A 24,105-nucleotide genomic window follows, 5' to 3' on the forward strand; every position below is an offset into this window, starting at 1 on the left:
AGTTAAAACTAAACATGGAGAAGCAGCGTTCAGTTTATATGCTCCACATATCTGGAATAAACTTCCAGAGAACTGCAGGTCTGCTGCAACTCTTGGTTCAATTTTAAGTCAAGGCTGAAGACTTTCCTGTTTGCCGTCACCTTTTATTGAATCAAATTTGAGGCTTCTGATTAATATCTTATGCTGCACTGTAAGTTTTACTCTCCTGTATTATTTCTTGTTCCATTTTAGCTTATTTTTATTTCCAATGTAATACTTTTTAATTGTATTTAAATGTCTTCTTATGTTCTGTCTTGATGCCTTTTATGTTTTATGTAAAGCATTTTGAATTTCCTTGTTGAAATGTGCTATACAAATAAACTTCCCTTGTCTGTACTTCTACAGGGAAAAACAAAGAAGGAATTTGATGCTAAAAAGACTAAATATGGCAGATATCCACTTGATAGGAATAACTGCTGAAGCCTCATATAAGCTTCAGATAAACCTTTAAAGGCATTTTTGCACAAAATGACTATGTGGACACACTGTGGATTTTGGCCCCCATCACTTACATTGAGAGCACATTTGAAGGGGATCTTTTAATAGCCAGTATGAACAGGAGGAATGATTACAGCGAGGAAAACCTCTGTCATTGTTCATACGGACACCTGACTGTTGTTTTAAGACACACTTGAAAACTTGTGAACCTATCCTTTAATAATAGTAATATACTAAGGACTTTCAGTGGCAGGCAGCTCTAACTCTGCTTGGTGGACGAAGAAGAAATGATGCGCCATCTTTGATTTTACAACCGTTGAATTTTCTGTAATGTAAATTTACCGCGCTGCATCACCCCAAGTCATGAATCTGTTAATTAAAACCCACCTGACAGACTTTTTTTTATCCTGATGGGTCACTGGAAAGGTTACCGTTATTCCGGTGAGTTCGTATTGAAACCTTTTTCTTTTAAGTAAGTTTATAATCAGTAAATATATGAGACGGGTGAGTTCGCTTACGCAGCGCTGCGTGACCGTTAAGTTATGTGGCTAAATGAAGCTAAGCTAACGGTTTTCAGACCGTTAGCATTGCAACTAACTGCGAGTACCTGTGGCGCGGTTGGGGGTCTTCCTGGCGATGCAGCTGACCAGGTTTCAGGGCTCCTAATTACTAACTAGTTAATGGCAGCTAATTATTTGGCCGACGAACGTGTAAGCAACTTAACTCGTGAATAACAGAAACAAGAGTTTACTTGTTAAACCGGTGGCTGACAAGAATGTTGGACTATCAACGGTTAAAACGTTTTTTTAGCCACTTAGAAGTTAACGAGGTCATTTCATATTCGTTTATCAAAACATTACCGAAGAGTCACATGGTTGGAAAGTTGGCCACCTAATATCTGGATATATCTGGTAAGTCAATTATTTTTTACTAAAACCAAATATACACTTAAATATACATTTACATAAGAGTTTTTAAACTAGCAAGCTATCAGTTCACTATGCTAATGTTAGCTGTTAGCTTAAAAACCTTATTGAACTGTCGATTTCATTCATATGACACAATAGCACAAATAGAAAATTTGCTGAAACTGGCTTTACAGTCTGTAATACAGGAAGAAAACGTTTTGCAAAAACTTGTTTGTCTGGTCTGTAATCTTTATTTACATATGAAAAACTATGAAGAAATAACAAACATAAAAAAGACAGTCATTGTAATCAGTTAGTCACAGTTGGGAGTTACCACTAGAGGTTTTAAAACTGGTTTCAGATCTCACAAAACTAGTTTGGAGGCTGAGTCACACTTGCTTGCACCTGTCTCTGTGAATGTTTGCCTGCCCTCTCATTCAGTTGACTAATTCAGTACAAAGTAATTTGAAACATGCAAGTGACATTAAAAAATACCAAGCAGTGCTAATTTTATAATGATAAGAAACACATTTTCAGTGCACACATTTTTCCATTCTGCTCCTGAATGTGTCCATTCTAAATCAGGATTTATGGCTAATGTCCTCTCATAATTGTGTCTGAATCCCCAAGTACATGTCACATCCTTCAATGGAAAACCTCTTACCTCTGTCCCAATAAAATGAGGCACACAGTGATTAGCAAAGGTAATCAATATAGCATAAAAAGTTTAAAAATCAAGTAAAGGATCCTATGCTAATGTGCACCAAGGTTTAAATAAAATGGTAGCAACCCACTTTTTCAGATGTGGGCCAAGAACATGTAAAAAACAAAACAAAAAACAAAATAACATGTGCCATTTAACCTATGCCACTTTTCTCCTAAGGACATGCACAGTTCTTCCTAGTGTGGTGAATCACTCAGCTAGGGAAGAGTCAACTTCAGTTTTAACTGCATCCACTAGAAAACTGAGCTCATTGCACAACGTCTCGTAGCGGTAGGCCATGCGGATTTGTGCCACGTTTGTCCGCCGAATGTCGTTGCCCTCAGGTCCATCCTGCAGGTAGTTGGAGCCAATGAAGTGTTTTTTCTCCTGTGGATGGGAGAGGAAAACACATGTAGACCAGATATTGCACAATTATTGGCATAAACATCAGGATGTGGCAGGCTGTTTTTGTCCAGAGCAGGTAGTGTTTCAGTGACCTCAATGTGGGACATGGCTGATACTATAATGGGTTTGAATCGTTGACCTTTCACTTAGTGGTATCAGTTAATCAGCTTAATGCCAGACTGAGTAGTTGTTCTCCATAGTAAGACACTTGCAAAAATAATATGAGCTTAAGGTTTCATTTGCCACAGTGTAGGGTTGATATACACCATGAGATGATGTCATTGGAAATTGGAAATATTGGATTATTTTAGGATTTTGGCATCAATGTGATAAATACCTTGTTAATCAGGTCAGCTTAATTAACCAAAAATTCCAATCTGGTTATTTTATCTAACAGGTTTCCAATATTTTTTTTTACAGAAAATCTACTATATCACAGCATATATTGATGTCACAATATAAATTGACATACATTATGCCACATTGGAAGATTTCATCCATATTGTCCTCTCCTACCACAGTATGAAAACGGCTGCCAGTAGCTGGACAATTGCCAATGTTAATCACTCACTGGATCACTCAGTGACACAGTTTAGGGTGTGTGAGGTCTAGGGCCAGTCCCTAAATGTTGCCAATTCATATCATCAATCATATGTTATCAGATGAAGCAGCAGACTTTTTTTATTTGCAAGCTTAAAATGTTTCCAAACCTAGCCTCGTGTTAAAATTGCACACCTGTCAACCCAACTGCGATGGAAATAGCAAGAAGGGTGATAGGAAAATATGTGGGACAGATTGTAACAATGCAGGTCTCTCCACATTTTCCCTCTTTCTTCACCCTGGTGAAGTCTTCCAGACAGTCTTAAAATCTTAATAATAGAGCAAAAAAGTTTTTACCTGATGTGAGAGGCCGCTCTGCAGCACACTGTTCCTGGCTATCTCACACAGATCACAGGTGCTCAGCTTCCACAGCTGGGCTGCGATGGCGTACTCCTCCATCAAAGCTTCCTGAAAGGAAACAGAACACCAGTGATTAATTGTTATATTAGGGATAATGTAGATTTTAGGATCAAGTGCCAAATGTGTTTCATTTAAAGAATGGGAAGTTGATTGTACTGTATGTGAGATCCTGTTATTCTTGTACCACTGTGCATCACACTGATATTAATTACTTGAAAAGTTGTTCAAATTTCTCTGGACTAGTGTCCCCAAAACGTCTGTCTCCAAATTCTGGTCTGCTTAATCAGTTAGTCTATTAAATGTTAAAAAATAGTCAAAAAAATAGCATTCACAATTACTAAGCAGCCACAGTGATGTCTTCAATTTGCTTGTTTTGTCAGACTAACAGTCCAGAACCTTCAGATTTTCAATTCACTGCCAAAAGAAAACAACAAATTGCCACATATGAGAAGCTAGAACTAGAAAATGTTTGGCATGTTTGCTTGAAAATTTATAAATTGTTTAATTATCAAAATAATTGCTGATTAATTTTCTGTTGATCGATTAATCGTTGCAGCTCTAAACTGGGGATTGAAGTGATTCTGATTGTGAAGAAAAATAAATGATTAGATCCATTCTCGTTCCTGTTGTCCTGACCTTAGTGTAGTGGAACTGCATGGGGTCGTCAGTGGACAGTGACACACACAGTCCTTTCTGAAGAAACTCTCGTAGGGGGTTCTTGGAGTACTGCAGGAACAGACTGTTGTTGCTCAGTGGGGACATGGCGATAGGGACCTGGGCCAGGTAGTACAGGTACTGCAACACTGGACTCTGGGGAGGAGAAGAAGGTGAAGCACCACAGTAATATTAGTAATGCCATAAATCACTTTAAGGGGAATCTGGAGGAGATTTATTACCTGAGTTTAAAGGAATAATATGAACATTTTTCATTAAAGGCACACAGAAAGTGATACATTAAATTGTTTCTATCACCAGCAACAAAAACTCTGACACAAGAATGGCATCTGCAGAAATGCAGATTAAGACATAAAGGGAAGTCACTTCAACACATTTAAGTCATTGTGACTATTTTCAAGCTCTGAATGGAATAAAAAATGCAAAAATGCAGATTAAGACATAAAGGGATGTCACTTGAACACATTTAAGTCATTGTGACTATTTTCAAGCTCTGAATGGAATAAATGTGGCCTTTGCTGTATGAAGATGAAAAGGACTTAAAGATGAAGTTCTTGTCTTGTGAAGTGGTAGGTTTTACTCTTGTTTCTGTGTTTTACTGTGAGAGGCTCTTGTGATTATTTTCAGACAGAGAGATGGCATTCAATGTTAAAATACCAAAGCAATGCTTGTTTCACAGCTGAAGTGCAATGTCGTGCTATCTCTGTTGTTGGTTTGTAAACGTGGTGATGACATGATGATGGCTCTGATGTTGGAACAAAATATCAACTATTGGCACCTTGTGAAAAACGTGCTTATCAAACCCTAATATCACTTCACCTTCTTGAGGTTGAGGCCATGGGAGATGTTGTCTGCTGTTAGGAAGGCAGAGACCAGGTGGGTGATGGAGCCGGCTTCGCCACAGTGGGGACGAAACTGGAAAGTGTTCAGTCCTCGCTCCCTGGGGAGGGACAAAGAATAATACTGTTACAAGTAGTGAAATATGTAGCATTTAATGAGGCACATTTCTGTTTTCCATTTCTGGGAAACTCTGAAATCTCCCTGAGGAATCTGTGTGAACATGTTTACATTTTTGAAAGGCCAGCATTAAGCTCCCTCTTTATCCCCCACTCTTGTTTGCTTGCACAAGAATAAACTGAAGACGGATAAAACTTTAGCCACTACAGTCATGTCCATTATAACCTTTTGCAAGGTTGTCGCATGCACAGACTTACTTGCGTAGGTTGTTGAGCACCATGATGTTGGCGTACATGTAGAACAGGTAGTAGGTGTAGGGAGGATTATCATCTGTGGTCCACGCCTCCGGCTTGGGGCTTTTGTAAGAGAACATGTGGTTGCTGTGTTTGGATTCGTCATCCACGCTGTCAAATCCTGTCACCTACAGAACAGCAAAGATAAGCTCAGTCCATTTGCAAAACAAATATTAAATAACCATGCATGTCTGGTCATTAGTGTACAAGATGTAGCTTAATTTTGCCTGCTCAGTCTGTTCCCAAAGAGCTGAAAAGTGTCTCTAAATATCACTGGATATGGGAGATATGGCTGTTATTTTACTTGAGAAGTTTTCTCATTTGTTACAGGTTCCGCCCTGTCACAGAAGTACTTACGTATTTTAAGAATACATGTATCGCTTTGTGCTTTTGTGGATTGACTGTAGCCTCAAAGAGAGGGAGGAAAATGTTCTCCAGCATCTTGGCAAAGTTTGGTACTAGTTTCTTTGACCTGAAAATGTCACTGCAAGACAAAGGGACTCAAATCAATTATCTTCTCATGCAAACAACACAAAAACACATTTTTAGCATTCATTTGCTTATTCAGAACAGCCTGACTTGATTATGAGTTTTATGGATATCCATAAACAAGACTAGGTCAAAACCTAGTATATGACTGGACTATGTATGAATCACAAGAGGGATTTTAACTTGAAACGACAGATACAGGAAGTGGTGACATTCGGCTGACTAAAGTTATACCATTGGTCGGCCTCAGTGGTGTAACTTCATCACTCATTCAGTCAGTCAGTCAGTCAGTAAGTCAGGGACAGACTTTCGTGTTTATAGGACTGGCCCGCTGTTGTCCAGCCAAAAAACATAAACTGTTTTTTTTAGAGACAGAATAAATCTGCTCAGGATTTCTTAAACTATGAGTTAAGAAAATTGCAAAATTGGTCACAGATATGGTTGTAATTACTGTTTTAATTAAACAGTGTTGTGTCTTAAAGAAATTAAAACGTACAAAAGAAATACTTGAATTTCATCTCTCAGTATTTAAAATAGGAAACAATAAAACAGCCTATCCATTCCTCTTGTCTTAATAAAACCATGCTTCTCTTATATTGATGAATGTTCCTGCTGTCTCATATTCAGCTTCTGCTTTCAGTTAGCACGTACTAGATTCTGGGAACTTGGATCATCCATCTCATGTTGGGTGAGTGGACCTTATGCAGGATGAACCAGGTTGCTAGGCTCTCCCACTCGCTGGTACAGCGGCCGTAAATCGACAGACGGGGCTCAGCATGTTGGTACTTACTCTCCTCCAGATCCTTAGCCACTTCCTGAAACAGACGCCAAACCACAGGAAGTCGGTGATGTTTATTGATAAAGCAAAAGTGCACGTTCACAATAGCTCGCTGAACAGATAACATTTAATTCTTTCATGTCTGTTTAGACGCTAACAAAGCAAGTGCAAGAAACATTAGTCGTATAAAAGAAGCTTGATGCACTCTAGTAATAATTATTATTATTATTATTATTATTATTATTATTATTATGTAATATAGCAGCTAAACCGTACAACAATTATTACTGTTATTATTATTATTATTACTATTATGATTCAAGTCTATGATGCATCTTCACAACATTATTACATGTTTCATATAGAAAGATAGATTTTACTTTAAATACATGATGTGCAAAAAGTCTAATAAAGACTCTTTCATTGCAGTCAGGTTTTTAGGTGCACCCATGCACGTTTGATGTCATGTTATGTGTTTTATTTTTTATCCTAAAGAATTGATATTTCATTTTCTAAATGTTTGAAATGCCAATTCAAATTGAGTGATTTTTCACTTATTTCGCCTAAATAGATCTCTTCTGAAGACTTAATGGTTGTATACAGACTGTCCTTCATTGACGTCACCCAGACCTTCCCATTAGTTTTTTATTGGGGTAAAGTTTTGGGCCAAGAAGTTAACGTCATCATCGTTTGGTTGATTTGGTTCATGGAGTTTGGTGCCCCTATGTAATTTCAGCATAGCTTCAGCCAGAGCAGAGGTCTAATTAGACCAGATAAATGAAAACACCTGTGTCTTTAAGTGATATTAGTATTTTATCACCTTGATGATACGTGCGAAGTACTCTCCTTGGATGTGGTTGTCTGATTTCAAGTAAATCTCCCGCAGCTCGCTGGCTCCCACAGGGTTGTATTTGGAGTTGAACTTGTCAAACCGATGAAATGTTTGTCTTCCCTAAAAGAATCATTCGTGAGAGAGGGTGAATCTTATGTACTGATGATCACATTCTCATTCCAACAAAGTGACTGTATTGATTATTTTCAGATCACGCATTAACAGGACTTTGCATGGAAATTATTGCGCAACACCATATGAAATGCATGAACACCCATAATTGCATCCTTATGTCAACAAATACAGGTTGGTGAAATGTGCTTTAGATATTTGAAAATGACAAATTAAACCTTTGCAGGCACACAGTCATTATGTGATTACCTGATATTTTTGCCTCAAGGACATTGTCGTGTTAGATAAATTATAGTAGGTAAACCTGATGTAAGACTCAAAAGTGTGACAAAAATGTGGATTTAATTGTGACAAAGACTTTTCAAATTTGTTCTTACAGCATGCACGTCCAGCGAGTCCACTGTGAGGTCGTAAGGGTCCATGCTGAGGTTGTTGAAGACTTGCTTGAGTGTAATCTTCTGGCAGCCCTTCTCCAGCACCACACGTTCTTCCTCTGTCTGGTATGTGGTCTTGATAAATTTCAGCAGATGCTTCTGGTTCATGCAAGCAGCAGCATGTATATGTGTGTCCACCTATATTTGACACAAAGCAAAACAGTGACAATGTGCGTGACTTTATTGGACGAGTTGCAGTACATCCATAAACTTAAGTTCATTTACACTGAGGTCAATAAAACATAACCTCTGATGTAGAGCTCAGGTTGAAGAAGTGTCGGCGAAATGGCAAAATACCATCTAACCTTTCTGACATTGTAGAAGTCTCTGTGTGGAACACTCTTCAGCTCCTTTAGCTCTGCCATTTCATTCAGCATTTCATGAAGGTAGAATTTAGAGGCCAAGAAGTTCAACCGCCTGTGACAGTAGGTTTTCCTGTGAAGCAACACAACACAAGATTATCAAATCATATAGGAAAATATAGGAATATTTCATTTTCAGACCCCCTGGCTGACTAATCTTTTCCTCAAGGCATACTGTCCATGCCAGTTTTTTTGCAGATGGCCCATTGCTACTTACGTTGGGCCATCAGCTATCATGGCGAGGACATGGCTCAGGTCTATGGCAAAGGTCTCTAGGTCTGGGTAAGGGAGGCTGCGGGGCTTCTCTTGTTTCAGGGCCTCTGCATCGTCGTAAACATGGACTATGCCATCTTTCATCTGCAACTCGTAGTTCAAGTTCTCAGGAATACCCTCCATGGAGTACGGGTCCTCCCCTTCATGAGGGAAAGGCCAGATGTCTACAGATGTTGGGAGTAGAGTAACAAAACAGTCATTTAGATTCTATAGATGGTGAAAAAGTTATATGGACTAAAACAACATCATGACAATCATAAGAAATAATTTAAAGAGCAACTTGACACCAGGCTTAATAGCCTCTGTTTCTCTTCTGACCACCACCAGCATCACTGACGTGTTGCCAGTGGTTGTGTGTAGTCAGAATGTTCGTTGTTGCATCTGTAATCCTTTCGTGATATAATGTTATATATTATGTTGATGTGAATTTTCTGTTGCTAACGTTTGTGTTCATGAAGGTGTTGCTCATGTGGTCATTGAATGACTATCCTGTTGTATATGCTAACTATCCAGTTATCTGTATTTGTCTAAACAAACGATGTTTGCTGTAGTTTAGTATTTACGAGTCATGGTTAATCAGAAAGAGGAATAAAGCTGTTATCCTTTATCTCCATCTATAGCAGTGCTGGCAGTCCAGAGTATCTAGTAGCACCTTTTCTGCGAACCACAACTCTAAATATTGTGTTCTTTGTACAGTATACTATCAGTATTCCTTTAAACCCTACAAGCTCATAAATTATATTTATTCATTGTATTTAATTCCATCAATTTAAGACATCGCAGTGTATACTGTAATCCAACCAAAATTTAATTCCTATGCTTGGTCCACCAATCTTTTTTCCAGGCTTTAGCTCACCCATTTCCTCCAGCTCAAATACAAACTCAGATATGGTACCTTAACTTCCTAGAACACACTTCGTAGAACACACACAGATAAGATTACTTTCATATATGTATGTATTTAAAAAAAAAAAAAAAAGAATCAATTACACATTTTCTCTCTCTGTCTGCTGCTTTTAGCTTGGTTGTACTCAGCAGAAGCCTCTGGAAGCATGTTATGAATTGTCTGACTGACCTTGGCTTGCACAGACTATTCACACTAGTTCTGGTACATATATGGACATGTCTTTCAAGTAGCTGTATTGAAATTCACTGGTGACCCACATTACACTTTTCATTCAGTTTGCCTCTGCACATTACAGTTAATTTACTGTTAAATCACTGTTATATTACTTTTGCATACTGTGATTCTACCTTGCACGTCACTTTTTGCACTTTTGCATTTTTACATTTTTTACATTTACTTACTGTGTATTTTATTGTATAGTAGTTTTTACCATTTTACTTATTTCCTTCCTCCTTCCTAACTGCGTGTTGAGCAATTGTAACAAAGCAGTTTCCCTGCAGGGATCAATACATTTTTCTGATTCTGATAAAATATATCATATAATACACTTTAAATTACAGTACAATTACAGTACTTGTTTTAGTTGTTTTAGTCAAAGTTGCCTCTTCTTGTTTCTGTTCTATCTGAATTGACCACAGCCGTGTGTCTCTTTGACACAGGAAGGAAATAGTTTCATTGTCACTCGACCCAGATTCTACCAGTCACTCATGTTTTTATTCCTTACTTTAAGTTACTACAAGGAACTTTTAACTGGTTTTGCGGGTCAGATTTCCCGCAAAATCAGATGAAACGATTATATTGCATGCAGATCGGAGGATTTGCCTTTGTTGACATTACATGTAGCATTGTAGCATGAGGGAGTACGCAGGCATTACTAGGACGAGGGGAGGACATTTCTCTCAGTTTGATAACGTTAAAAGTAAAATTTGACTTGGGGTCGGCTTCCTGACTCGCTTTTAAAAAAAAAAAAAAGACAGAGAGAAGTGGTGGTCAAGTGAGCTAGAGAATGAATAAAGAGAGAGAGATAAAGAGATGCTTGTGCTAGCCAGATCAAGATCTTTACAACACGAGGCGGTGGCGCTCATGGGAAATGCGGTCTTCCTTCAGGGAAACACTACCACTTTTGTCCACAGGGGCCATCAAAATCAACACAAAATGAAAGTTTCAAGTAGTAACTTTAAGTAAAGGTTTCTTCATACGTTAATACGGACATGAATGGCTGCGTGCTTGCATGGGGACAAAGGACGCACACACACTTGTATGCATACTACAATCAGGGGTGCACTATAAAACAAGAAGAGCCCCTTCTTCTGTTTTGTTTAGTTGAGTTTAACGAGGGAGTTTCACACCATTTTGTTTCTTTGTTATGTTGTTAGTGTAAAGATGAATTATAAATATGTAGGTAGTGACGTACAGTATCTCCTTGCACAGTCTCTCTTTGAAACAAGCGTCAATTTTTCTTTGCTCGTGCATGTGCAGTTAGCATGCTTGTAGTCCGGACATCCACACTGGGCTTTATGTGGACTTTTGTGGACTTGGCCAAATAATTAAATTTATATCATGTGACCCTCACAGACATGCAGATGTGGAAAGTACGAATTGAGCTTAAGAGTGCAGTACTGGTCAGTTGAGCTGGAGAAATAGCTATATGTGCCCCTAATTAAGTGTGCAAGTGTAAAGGCTAGACAAAGAAATTGCAGTATGATACATACTTCAGGACTTAGCAGGAGTATGAATCCGCAGAGTTTTTCCAATGAGGAAAAGTTGTTATCTGAATGCCCCTACCTGGCAAGACCTCATCCTCCTCTTGCCACTTCTCATCTTCGGCATTGCGGAGGAACCGGGCAATGGTCCTGGGGAAACGATGGTAGGCCAGTTTGGAGTACTTCTCTCTGATGAATAGAGCTTTCAGGAGACTCTGAGCTGCCAGCTCATAATCCTCAAGTGTAATCTGGAAATATCATGGAAAGATTTTTACACTTAACAAGACTTTTAATTAAAGAATTTAAGATATTGTCTTAAAATGGCCAGGATAAACTACTCAGATTTATGCAACAACAAGGCCTCTCCTAACGTGACGCCAAAATGTTTTTATCCCACAATTGTTAAAAAAAAGGAAAAAAAGTGTTTTGTCTATTAAAGCCTCACTGAGACACGAGCAGATTCTAAGTTTTGTTGCCTCGTGTCTGGTTGTAGCATGCTATTTTTATATAGTCAGTTTCAATGATGGCACCATTTTTTGTTGTTAATGCTAGAGTGTTAATCCTGTTTACCCCTGCACAGTAGTCTCCACTGATGGTAACTCTCTGGAAGTCACACTCGGGAAGTGGAGGCTCAGGTGTGCTTGGGGAGAACAGTGGGGACAGCGGGGACTGGCCCCAGTCACCACTGGGGGGCATCTGCAAAGACACCGACTGCGAACGCTTCAACATGAAATTCTTCTTCCTAGGTGACACACAGCAGGGGGACAAGCATTGCTCTGCTTAAAAACTAAAAGCACAAAGGTACACTGCCACCAACTGTGTATTATTGTAGCCTGGGGATTTATGATGCAAATACTTTGAGGAAAAACAAACACATTTGATCAAAAAAATCTTAACATGGTACCGTTTAGCAGTCTCCTGAGACTGCTGCTCAGCCAGCTCCTTTTTCAGCGCTCGCTCCCTGTCCTCATGCAGACCGATAGGACAGTCCTCTGGCACGGTGAACAGTGCCAGAGCATCCTTGTTGTCTTCCTCCTTTAGGGCGCAGGCGTAAACCTTTTCTGCTAGCAGCCGTACCTTCTCATCCACCTCAGTCATTGACACTCTTGGGAAAAGCCGTGGCTCTAAGGGAGTTTAAAAAAAAAAGTGAGTACAAGTGCATACTTCCTTTTTGTTTTGCCAAGGAAGGCTACATTTCAAAGTATGTCTCAGAAGAAGGTTTCTGTTACATTTATTCATAAGTTGCAAAGATCCATCGTAAGTTGGTTTAGGGGATTAGTTGTAGGGCTAAGGTAAATGCTTGATTATGCTTTTTTGTTTCCTGTCTTTTTTTCGGTTAAAAGGTATATTTTCCTGCTTGTTCCGTTTACATAGTTTGATGTTTAATGGGTAATTGTTCATTGACAACCAGAAAAACAAAAAAGTTACATTACAATTTATCAAATACAACATGCTTGCAGCATTGTGATATTATGGCAGTATATTGCAGATTACTGAGAAGTTAATTTCTCACAGCTGTCAGCAGTAGTTACTGAAGAACGTTCCCTAGAAGGTTTACTAGAAAGTCAGATGATAGCTCCGATGTAATAATGCCGATTTATCATCTTGAGCAACTTGCTAAAATGTCATATTTCATCTTAAAAATGTGATGAAGTGTGGCAGAACTTAAAGTAGAAATAACATTATTATTGTGGCAGTAAATACAAATACTAGTGAGATAAACATGAGACCTGTGACCTCAAGTTTGAGGAGGGGGAGGTTGGGGCAAGGGATGAGCTTGGCTCAATTTGCAGCTCCTCATCTTAACTCAAATCAGTAAACATGTCTTGAGTGGCTGTCTTATGTTTCACTGCTGGCTACATGTTTTGCCAACGTGTCAGGCAAGATACAGTAAACACAGTTTATCACTGTGTTGGGTGTACTAGACTGGCGATGTGACTTCTCAACCCTTGTGGGGGTCGAGGATTACCCTTCCTTGGACCTCATACCTCTGGGAAAAGTATAGAAAAGACTGAAAACATGAAAGGAAGTGTGTTATTTGTCTGTTGGTGCATTTCAGTGTTCAGTCTGTTTGGCATGAAACATAGTGCAGCAGTAGTTAAATCCGTCTAGTTGCTTTATATCCAATGGCATGACATCAACATGTAACTTTTCTACTATATAATTTGAGTTTGTAATTTATCTGCATTATCCTACTATATGACAACTTATTGAGGGAAATCATTTTTCGAGGCTCGATTGACAACTGATTGCCCACGTGATAATGAATTTGCTTTTTCATTTTTGCTGCATTTTTACAAAATTATATCTCTCTACAATACAATTTAGAACTTAACATTTTAGTGGAAACTGTAAATAGAACAGCCAAGGATATGTTCAACAGTAAAGTAAGTAAACATTCTCTGATAAGTATCCAGATAAGTCACAGGATTACAATTCCCAGCTATTACTGCAATTGGAAAGGGACTGTCTGAGCCTTTGTTGTTAAAACTAGTTATTAGCATACCATAATTTTGGTTCTCAAGACCTTTTAGAGGGAAAAAGGCCATGTCACGTACCCATGGCATGAACGGTGGTGCTATTTTTAAACTTGAGACTCTGAATTGATATTTTGATCTGTTCAGATGAAAGACAGCCGAGTTGTTTTTAACCCCTTTGGTGTGAAAACTACTGTTGCTATCTGACATCCCAGCAGAAATGGGGACGAGTGACTATTCTGATCATCATGTCATCGCTGTTACTAATAATAATGTTGCAGCCAGTGTAGGTCACTCGGCCATTGCTAGAATCAGTCCCCCAGTAGGTCTTTGAATCAACAAGCATAAAACTGGATATGCAGGACCGTTGTATCAAATAGCAAACTGCTCTGCTGCTGACTCACCATCCTAACAAATGGTTACATGCAACTCTATCCATCTGACAACTTCTTGCTGCCTTCACAGATGACACCAGTAACATTTGCCCTCGCATTGGCACAGCTTTCAGCCTGCCACTTGGCTAGCACATTCCGGAAGCTGTCATTCCTGAAGAGCCTCTCCACACGTGTATGCTCTCTCGACTGCAACAGCTGAACAGTGCCTTGATGACCTTGACCTACATCCCCCGAACTATAGAAAGCTGAGCTACACAAAGTAATCCCGGTATGTCAGGAAGGTATTTTAACATATGCAGTAAAATTTCAATTAATATGTAGTCTAACATATCACACAAAGGCCAACATCATCAAAATGTCACAGTAATTCACAATAATCAATTTTAGTAGTATATTTCACTCTTCTTTTTCATTCATTTTTGGCTACAAACTGCTGTATGTATGTAAGATTTAATCTTAGTATCAGAATGTGAATTTCAGTCAAATCTCACCACTTAAGTTCCTCAGACTGTAGACAATTAAAGAACTTCATAATAAGTGGTAATTGCCATCACATTGCATGTCAGATTCATGCTTAGTAAACATAACTCTGTCTGTCTCTTACCTTCTGTAGTGATTTGTGCCATGTTTGGCTGTCTCAGTCTCTGCCTGTTGAATCAAGTATTTCAGCTTTCATGTGTCTGCTTCTGTCTCTTCTAGACTCCCTAGCTCTTAGCTTTGGCGCCACTATTTTCATATGTCGGCCACTCGATGTCGGGTCTCACAGAACACCTTTATGTGTTGCTGAAACCTCTTGACAGTGTCAAGACTGTCCTCAGGTCTGATGTGTGTGTCTTTGTCGTATCTGTGATGCGTCTCTGGGTTTTCACTCCGACTGCGCCTGTCAGGCTTTGCTCCTCTGTTTATGTCTTCTGGTGCTTGTATGTATAATGCAGCTGCTAGTTGTTGCTGTCTAGAGTGTCCCTCTCTACCTCCTATTTTAGGGTGTTGAGAGCGTCATGGCAACAGGGGCTGCTAATCCAAGCTGGTATGTCACAACTGGCTGTTAACATGTGAGCGGCTTTCTGTGAGATGGGGCAATAAGGAGGGAGTGAAATACCATGATTCTCTAGATAATATTAAAGCCCTGGGAAAGTACATTAGAAAAACTTTTTTTCCCCCCAGATGACAGAGGTAAGTTTAGCTCCAATCACTGGCCATGCATTCAAAGCCATTTACTCAGTGTAAACAGTTTTTACTGAGGTCTTAGTTTGGGTTTGTAATTTTTTCCATTATACCAAAAGCAAACAATCATTCTCTTTTAAGATTACACTCAAAATACTTTAACTGCCCTCATGGTTAAGCTAACATGTAGGAGTTCATACAGCCACAGTTGGTGTGTTTACATGACTTACTGTCAGCTTTCTGCAGTAAACTAATTACTTCAGAAATTCAGAGGAAAAGTACATGCTCTCATTAGTAGAGGCTGTCCTCTTACTGAGAAAAGGGAAGGAAATTGGTTGGTTCATCACTTGATGCTGAAAATACATTGCTGAAGAAAACTAGTAGAACCTGTTTGTGTGGATGGTGCACTTTGTCATCTGTTCACAAAGCTAATAGGTACAGGCTTTTAAAGGCCTTTTGTTACAGTTCTGTTGCACTTGGATCACTGATTTTGAGCACACCATTATGAGGACTTGGATCGGTGTAGAAGTTTTTCACTTGTGCTGTGTCCTCATTCCATACTACATACTAATTGCATAATGTATATGCTATGCACTTTATAGTATATTGTTTTGTGCAATTAGTGCACAAGAAATCAACATACTCGACCATTTTATGCCAGCAGCATGTGATGCCAAACGTGTGCTGCACAAAGGCATGTCACTGCCAGTTAAACTTAAAAGCAAAGTATTTTTCCAAATATTGAATACTTAGTTTTCTTTTAGTATGCATACTGACTGTTTTGATTATCATTTTGTTGTCACTTTTCCAGTGTCAATATACTACATATTCAAAACCTGCTAGCTCTTCGTAACATGTTAGCAACAGAAGTTTTTTGTTGTTGTTGTAGTGTACTAAACCAGTGGAACAAGAATGTTAAGTGGAGATAATGGTTGATTTACTCACACTCTCAACAGGTGCCCAATGAGCTTTGGCATAATTCATTAAATTTAGCATATCAGGATGAACACCATAAATAGATCTTTACTGAGTAGAAGTTGGAGATGTTGCACGTGTATACGCCTGTGTATGTTATGTTCATACCACATTCGAGTATTTACTCACCTTTCCCAAGGCAAGGTGTAGACTGCTGCTTATAAAGAGGTGTGTCCCTTCTCTTCATTTTGATCTCTATTTACCTAGAAGAAACAAAGATTAGATTAAAACTGGATTAATTATAGTTGAGTCCACACAACTAAAGTTAAGTGGGTGAATAAGTGACCCCTCCCAAAGTTGTAAAGTACTATGATGAATTGACATTTCAAAAGTGTGTATAGAGAGCAAAAGTCCTGCACCATTTCAGGATTAACTTCTGTTATCTGCTGTTGTTTGCCTATATAGTTTGCCATAGAAGGTTCCTGACATAACTCTGAAAAGCTAAAACATGCTAAAATTATGAGCCAAGTGTTGAATTCAGAACATTGACAGAAAACCCCGAACCTCATATTTTAGTTTCTCAGGAACACTGAAAGAAACCACCTATAGGAAAAGACATTGTATGGCCAAGAGGGGGTCCTTATTTAGATCATGTTTGGTTTTTAGTGAGGTTGTGAGAGGATTCAGATAAAGAAAGAATGGCAATGTAAACCAGGAGCAGGATGCAGCCAAGCATTCTTAAAATAACATATTTATGCCTTGCAGGAGGGAAATGAGAAATATTTGGTGTTGCAGCAGTGTTAAATTGCCAAAATGCTAACTGGTATGATTCTGAGCCTTTTTCAGAGTACTTCCCCACGCAACATGTGTTTATAATGATCGACATGCACTACAGGTCTCCTCACAATACACACACACACACTGTTCTCAGTAAATCAAAATCAACAACAGGAGTGCATTTTTTGCACTGAATTGAGTATTCACAAATTCAGAAAGTGTCCGTGTTACCAAGTTATTTATCCCTTTATCCAAAAATTCCTTGAAACTTGGCCAAATCTTTTCATGTCCTTCAAAAAAAAAGTTTTGTAATACTGAAGATTAGGGCTGTAGCTAACCATTTTCATGACCGATTAATCTGCCGACCATTGTCTCAATTCAACGATTAAACGTTTGTTCTGTAAAACGTCTGAAAATAGTGAAAAATACCCACAACATTTTCCCAGAGTCCTTGTTGATGTCATCTCCAACCAACACTCCAAAATCCGAGAATATGAGTTTACAATGACAAAACCAGTAAATCCTCATGTTAGAGAAGCTGTAACTAGAGAATTTTTGACACCTTTGCTTACAAAATGGTTTGAATGATTATCAAAATAGTTGCTGACAAATTTTCTTTCATTTAACTTAGCAATTAATCAACAAATTGTTGCAGCTCTACTCAGGATGGATTTAAAAAAAAAAAAAAAAAATCTATTAAACCATCTTTCAGGGGACAGAGAGCTGAAGAGTCCAAAATGTAGGAGGCTATCATAGCTTATTAGCTGTGCTGCACCATTCACTTTTATTTAATCTCCTTTATCAGAGTAAAAACCATTCGACAAAAGAGCAATTGTTTGCAGGCAGTTATTATGAGACAGGAGTCGATGGGCTGGCTAATGAGTAAGCGGTTTGCTCACCAGCTACAATACTTCACCAACTACCCTGTGAGTAGTCATTACATCACCAAGCTTCCAGATGTGTAGACGGGTGAATGTCACTTTGTAGTGTGACCTCAGCTTAAGTTCTCCATCTACAGAGGAGATGGAGAAGTCATGGAGATAGAGTCTGGAAATAGACGTCAAAAGTGTCAATGGAATTATTTATTGTCCTTTTCAAAACTAAGTTGCTTTATCAATATCAATGGTAGTCAATCACCTATTGCTTTGTGTTTGAGTAGCCAAACAATGACGTAATTCATGAAATATTGCACAAGAGGGTAGCACTGAGCTGAGGAGTTCACAAAAAAACCTAAAACTGCAATTAAGTGTGCGTCAATGTGCAGATGAAGTTTCACCATTGGCCGCTGCTCTTTCAAAAATGATTCAGCGCGAGCATAGACTGTAAAAAAAATATGGACATAGTCACCATGATGTTACCCATTGGTTTGTGAACTGCCGTTTTGAAGCCTCGAGTTTAGTGATTTGACCACCACCATCTTGGATTTCACCGTCGCCATGTTTGATTTTTGGAGCCAGAAGTGACCATATGTGGACAAGAAGGTTGAGCTGACTATAGCGCTAGCTGCTAGCTTGGTTAGTACGGTGCATTTACAATCTATGGTTAACAGTGATAATGCTGATGCTAATTTCCGCTTGCGAAAACAAGCCTAAAACCATGAAAACAAAATGTACTCGCCGGGAAAACTGAATATTTGACTCCTTGGAGAGTCTTTTATCACAACCAAATGCTGAACAAGACTTTTTTTAGGTGACGAAAATGTCACAATGAACTTCATGAACTGAAAACACACTGTGCAGCAGCTACGCCTATACTCTGGGGTTACATCATGGTTACGTGAGTAATCAACGTTGTCGCTGTGGTAGCGACTTGTCAATCACAACGTAGCCACACCTTAAAGCATACGCTGCTTTATCATCTATTTTACTCTAAATGGGACCATAATTTACAAAATGAACATCATGCTGTATCGAAGAAGACTTTAAACTAGCGATTGAGACCATAAACTCACTAGGAAACAGTTTACTGAGGTAATAAATCAAGTGAGAAGTAGGACTTCTTTTTGCAGCCAGTGGTGTTGTCCCCTGCTGGCCATTAGAAGGAATGCAGGTTTAAGGCACTTCAGCATTGGCTTTACTTCTCAGACCGGGAGCTACCCGCTTGGGCGCGAGATAATGGAAGCGGAGAACAGCAGTGCGACGCAGAGCAACTGTGTTTCCTGCTCTAAGCTGACAGCGCTGTCAGCAGCCAGCAGGAGAGACGCTCTGTGGTGTGTTTGGATTTTATAACTGAACTAATACCAGGACGCAAGCTTTTTATTTCTCTGATATTTTCACATCACAAATGATGAACAACAGCATTAAAACACGAGTCTTGCGGGTACAACAGGCGATTTAGGCTATTATATTGGTTTATTGTGGGGTGGCTGCTCTGCTGGTGTGCTTGATTTGACTAACTGCTGTAACTGGGTGGAGATAAGCCTCCTGAATTTGCACCCAAATTGCTGTCAAAACGTTCATTTACAATTTCCACTGCAGCCTCCATGATAATCGACTCGGAGAGAGGCAGAAAAAAGGCTCATATAGGCATGAGGGAGAGTGCACAGTTAAAGCACCCCAAATAACATTGACCACACACGGTCCAGCCATATACTGGGTTTTGACCCAGTCTTGTTTGTTTTCCTCTGTTGATTTGTAAACCACCTGCAATAGAAACACTAATTATGGAATGTTTAAGAATTATAATGGAACCTCTGAAAAAAAAAAAAACCCCTGCAACACAGGCAAGATGCCAAACAAAACCAAGAAGGAGAAGGTTATTAATCTGACAAACTCCTTAAAACTCCAGCTACATGAACTGACTTTTTATGTAAAACCAACTGCTGTGGATAAATACAAAGAGAGAAGATTTGTCAAAAAGGAGTTGAGTTGTCCAGTGCATCCTCTGATGTCCTCTTAGCCATTTTCGAGTTCAGAACAGACATTGAGGCAGAAAAGCCCAAATAACTCAACAACAACTGTAGTCTGGAACAGGTATATAGCAGGAAGCACTCATTCTTTATTCTATGAAGGTACAGTTATATTTGTTTGTTATTATACTGTTATTATATTGAGGAAGTAATCAACATATTCAGTTTTGTGGAAGTACATATGAAATATAATCAGAAATGTATCTGCCCACATAACGTTTGATTTCACAAAGTAGTGTCCCATTCCTCACACATTATTTAGAGCCCTTGTACCTTTACTCAGGAGGGGGGGTGACAGCCAGAATCTGTTAAGGTACACTTCTCAGGGCTTGTGGTGGGTAGCTAGCAGGTGGTTGAGAGAGTTTCACATTAGTTGACATTTTGGTTTTGGAATTTCCTGTTTGTGCTTTCCGGTAGACTAATACACACACAACCAAACATTGCAACATTGAGTTTCATAACTCTTTAGAGTATTAGGAAGCTCTGCACTGAATGCTATGTCATTGTACTAAGATCACTGCATCAGGTTTGTGTATATTTAGATATTCAAATCTTCCCAACATCCAGCATGCAACAAATATGTAAATATGAATATACTTTGACACAGGAAACATGAACAGTTAAAATGCTGTAGACTAATTTCTGTGAGTATTTCTCTAGCCAGTATGACAGTAATCATTCTTCTTCAAAATTATACAGCCAATCTCAGGCCACTGTTTCGGTGGTCTTTTCTTTTAAAGGCATGTCTGGGCGGGTTGCAGCTCTGAGGAATGCCTGCACAGAAAGTCCGGGTCAGATAGTGGAATGTAATGACATAACACTACTTATGGCAATCTACATAATGGCTGAGTGTACAAATTGTACTGTATAGTATAATCTGATATGAACTGCTGAGTGTATATGGCCGTTTGTTTTCATCATGTTTCACTGAAGGAAGTGGCATGGCTGTTGCAAGATATTTCCTTTGGTTTTTTTTCAACTAATGATGACTGTGTGCATTTGCAGAGCGTGTGGAAGTGTAGAAAAAATGTGATCACAAAGATAACAAAGATACTATACTATATTATACTGTACTATACATAAAGCAAGACTTATGGTTTTATTATTACCGTACAAAAAAAGTGTTTTCCCCAAAAAAATCTTTATAAAATGCATTTATTATATTTGTTATATGATTTTCATTATTCAACATCTTCCATTGCTTGTGGCACAGGATAACTTAAAAGTGCTCATGTACGTGCAAATTTTAGCCATTGAGACCATAAAAATACTGAATTTATTCCCAAACCAAATGTTTTTGGGAACAACATGAAAATGGTTTGTAAACAGAACTGGATGGAAACTTAAAATCTCAGTGTCTGTGGTTGGACTGTGCTTCTTACCTTATCAGTTAGATGGTTATTATTATCTGCAGAATGGGCATAAACAAACACAACTGCAATAGACTCAAGTTCAGTCTTCCTCTTTCAGTGTTTTATTGCCACCATGTTACAGTAGATGTTTAATGGAGAAATAACTGATTATACTGTAAGGAAATTGTCACACTTTGGCAGTTCAGGGAATTTTCCCAGGACATTTGTAGACTTTGTGGGTGTCAGTGGCTCATTTACTTTATTGAACTGCACAAACTGTTCAGACATGCAGAAGTGCCAGGGCGTGTCAAGCCCGCCATTTCTGAGAAGATGAAGATTATGTCCTTGCGCAACAACAACAAAATAGAACAAAGCCCTGGGCAGAAAGGCAAACAAGTACTTTCCCTGCAACAAAAGGTCACGACACGTGACATCACTTGAGGCAGTTTATCATATTTCGCGCAGCTCCCTCTGGAGCCACGGAAGGCTTTATACAACTTTTCACTGAGCAGTAGTGTTCCCGAAGACCTGTAAATAGACATCGATGTGTAAAAATGTTGAGTTCCCCTTTCATGTCATGAACATGAACAAGTAAATGTGACTTGTCAATTTTTTGCTGTTGTCCCATAATCCTATTTTTTGTCTTTTGTCTTCACAACTTTGAACATTACCTGTAATATACGAGAGGTAATACTGAGAGAGACACTGACTCACATTCATACCTGTGGAATATTTATAGTCTCTAGGGTACGTGACCTGGCTTGTTTTTGAAGATATAAGAATACACCTACAGAGGTGATAGAATGCACAGGACACACAGAGAAAGATCTGCGGCTGAATAATAAAAACTTTTTGGCACGAGTCACAACTTAATATGTTAGTCTCCAATATGTCAATTTACTTGCTAGTGTGGAAGACATAAATATAGAGCTGAAAATCATCTTCCACTCTCCAGAAATGTTCATCTTAACCTCAGAAGATTTTATCTGTAATGACAACTAAGGCCAAATACAGCAATGGTATTTCTGTCAACAGATACTACCATACAAAGTAGGGCAGCTACTAGAAAGAATGCAAAGTGATAAAAATGATAAGAAGCAATTTACATATATAGAAAAGCCAAAGAATAGAAAAGAGTTTCAAAACAGAAGTCTACTTACTGTTTGCAGTACCAAGAAGTGTTAACACTGTCCTCGACCCTACACACACCCCTGCTAGGTGTCACACGACAAAAGAAAGGTCTTGTCAGAGCAGCCTCTTCAGCATGCAGACACACAGTCGGTTTACTCTTTCACTGCCAGTTTGAAACAAGCCTAAAGGCTGCACAGTTTAAATACATGGAGTTGCAGCGCCCAAAAGGAGTTTCAGGAAGTGATCTCTACCACTGTTGCTCAGTGTGTTAGAGGAAGTACGAGAGGAAGCTTGTGTTGGCACAAGTACTTATGTGAATTTTGAAGAGCAAGAGAACTATTATAGACCACACCCACTTTGTTTATTTAGGATGTATGTGCAGTTCATTGTGTTGGCAGCATCTCACTGTCACTTTACAGGGGATATAAACTGAAAATGTACATAAAGACCTGTGTCGAATAGTATTTATAGATAAATAGTACGTTTTATCTAAAGTTAGGGTAGGCTAGCCTTTTTAAAAAAAATATTGGTAGTTTTCCACACAGGAAAGTATGAATAGAGGGAAGTTCTCACAATAACAGGAAAGAGAATTAAATTCATTTAAGTTTGTCTTGACCTGTGCTCCTGTGACACAGGTCTGACTGACCCTGGCTGGGTGTTGAGGTTGTCTGGTATTGAAAGACCCGATGACACCTCGTTACATCTCTGACAGTGCACCATAGGGTGTATTTCTTTGAATCATCTCCTTTTTGATGAACAACTTGTGAATAACTTTTCCAGAGCTACTTTGTTTTATAGTTACCTTATCAAAACTATATGGTGGAGCTACAATGATCAGAAGATTATTCAATTAGTCAATTGACCTAATAGTTGCTGAAAATTAATCGGCAAATATTTTGATAATTCATGAATTTTTTGATTCATTTTGAAGCAAAAATGACAAACATTTGATCTTCTTAAATGGTTGTAAACTGAACATCTTTGGGATTTTGAGTTGGTTAGACAAAACAAGACATTTGAAGATGTCATTTTGGATTCTAGTAAATTGTGATGGGTGTTTTTCACTGTTATCTGATATTTTATTGGCCAAATGATTCATTGAGAAAATAATGAATCAGATTAATATAATGAAAATAATCATTAATTCCATTATTCCATTTTTTATTTACTTGCAGTACAAATTCTACTGGTACAGTTCTTAATTAGAGAGGAAATAATCATTATTAAAAGAAAAAGAATACCTTTCCTGAAATACATGTTTTGGCAAAATTATTGTTTATGTGATCTATTCTAATGAACATCAGTGGTACGGATATGTCTGTGGACTACCTTTATTCTGTGTGGTTTCAGAGTTGTGGAATAAGGCTTATGACACCACCATCTGGACAGTGAAGGAAGATCTGCCAACAGTAGTTTAGACCCTCTCATGGCCCCTGATGAGAGTTTGAATTCTCTGATACTTAGCCCTCAACCTTTCCATAGTTATGGTAGTTCTTGATAAAGAATATACAATATAGTGTTTATATCATAGACTATTTTAATAACACCAGTAAATTTAAATTAATTCAAGAGACTTGATTTAAAAGACCAGTGTGTAGGATTTAGTGGAATGTAGCGGTTAGGTTTCATATTGCAACCAACTGTATGCCCCTCCCCCCACCCTCCCCTTCTAAGTGTGGGAGAACCTACGGTGACCGC

At 38.6% G+C, this 24,105-nt stretch overlaps 1 protein-coding gene and 1 long non-coding RNA gene across 4 annotated transcripts in view; one reads left to right on the forward strand and one right to left on the reverse strand.

Moving 5' to 3' along the window:
* The first annotated feature begins 924 nt into the window (after positions 1 to 924).
* LOC121897536 overlaps positions 925 to 24,105 on the forward strand; it is a 64,064-nt gene continuing 40,883 nt past the window's right edge. The window contains exons 1-3 of one of the 2 annotated variants that reach the window (XR_006096236.1): positions 925 to 1,388; positions 7,989 to 8,109; positions 14,231 to 14,428. This is a non-coding gene — a long non-coding RNA (uncharacterized LOC121897536). The remainder of the gene's footprint in view (positions 1,389 to 7,988; positions 8,110 to 14,230; positions 14,429 to 24,105) is intronic. The other variant, XR_006096238.1, reaches the window with a different exon arrangement.
* Positions 1,506 to 22,763, reverse strand: ampd3b (adenosine monophosphate deaminase 3b). Of its 2 annotated transcripts, XM_042412083.1 has the most exons (16): positions 22,437 to 22,763; positions 16,429 to 16,502; positions 12,193 to 12,412; positions 11,859 to 12,030; positions 11,371 to 11,536; positions 8,623 to 8,842; positions 8,349 to 8,478; positions 7,987 to 8,181; positions 7,466 to 7,597; positions 6,519 to 6,682; positions 5,736 to 5,862; positions 5,343 to 5,506; positions 4,948 to 5,068; positions 4,090 to 4,263; positions 3,391 to 3,501; positions 1,506 to 2,475 (listed from the first exon to the last, which is right to left on the reverse strand). In XM_042412083.1, exons 2-16 carry the CDS (start codon positions 16,484 to 16,486, stop codon positions 2,299 to 2,301), a joined length of 2,331 nt encoding a protein of 776 aa, XP_042268017.1. In that variant the 5' UTR covers positions 16,487 to 16,502; positions 22,437 to 22,763; the 3' UTR covers positions 1,506 to 2,298. The 2 variants fall into 2 exon arrangements, with proteins under 2 accessions (XP_042268017.1, XP_042268018.1); XM_042412084.1 differs by lacking the exons at positions 16,429 to 16,502; positions 22,437 to 22,763 and adding an exon at positions 14,765 to 15,215.

Source organism: Thunnus maccoyii, chromosome 5, assembly GCF_910596095.1.
Source record: "Thunnus maccoyii chromosome 5, fThuMac1.1, whole genome shotgun sequence".
NCBI lineage: Eukaryota > Metazoa > Chordata > Actinopteri > Scombriformes > Scombridae > Thunnus > Thunnus maccoyii.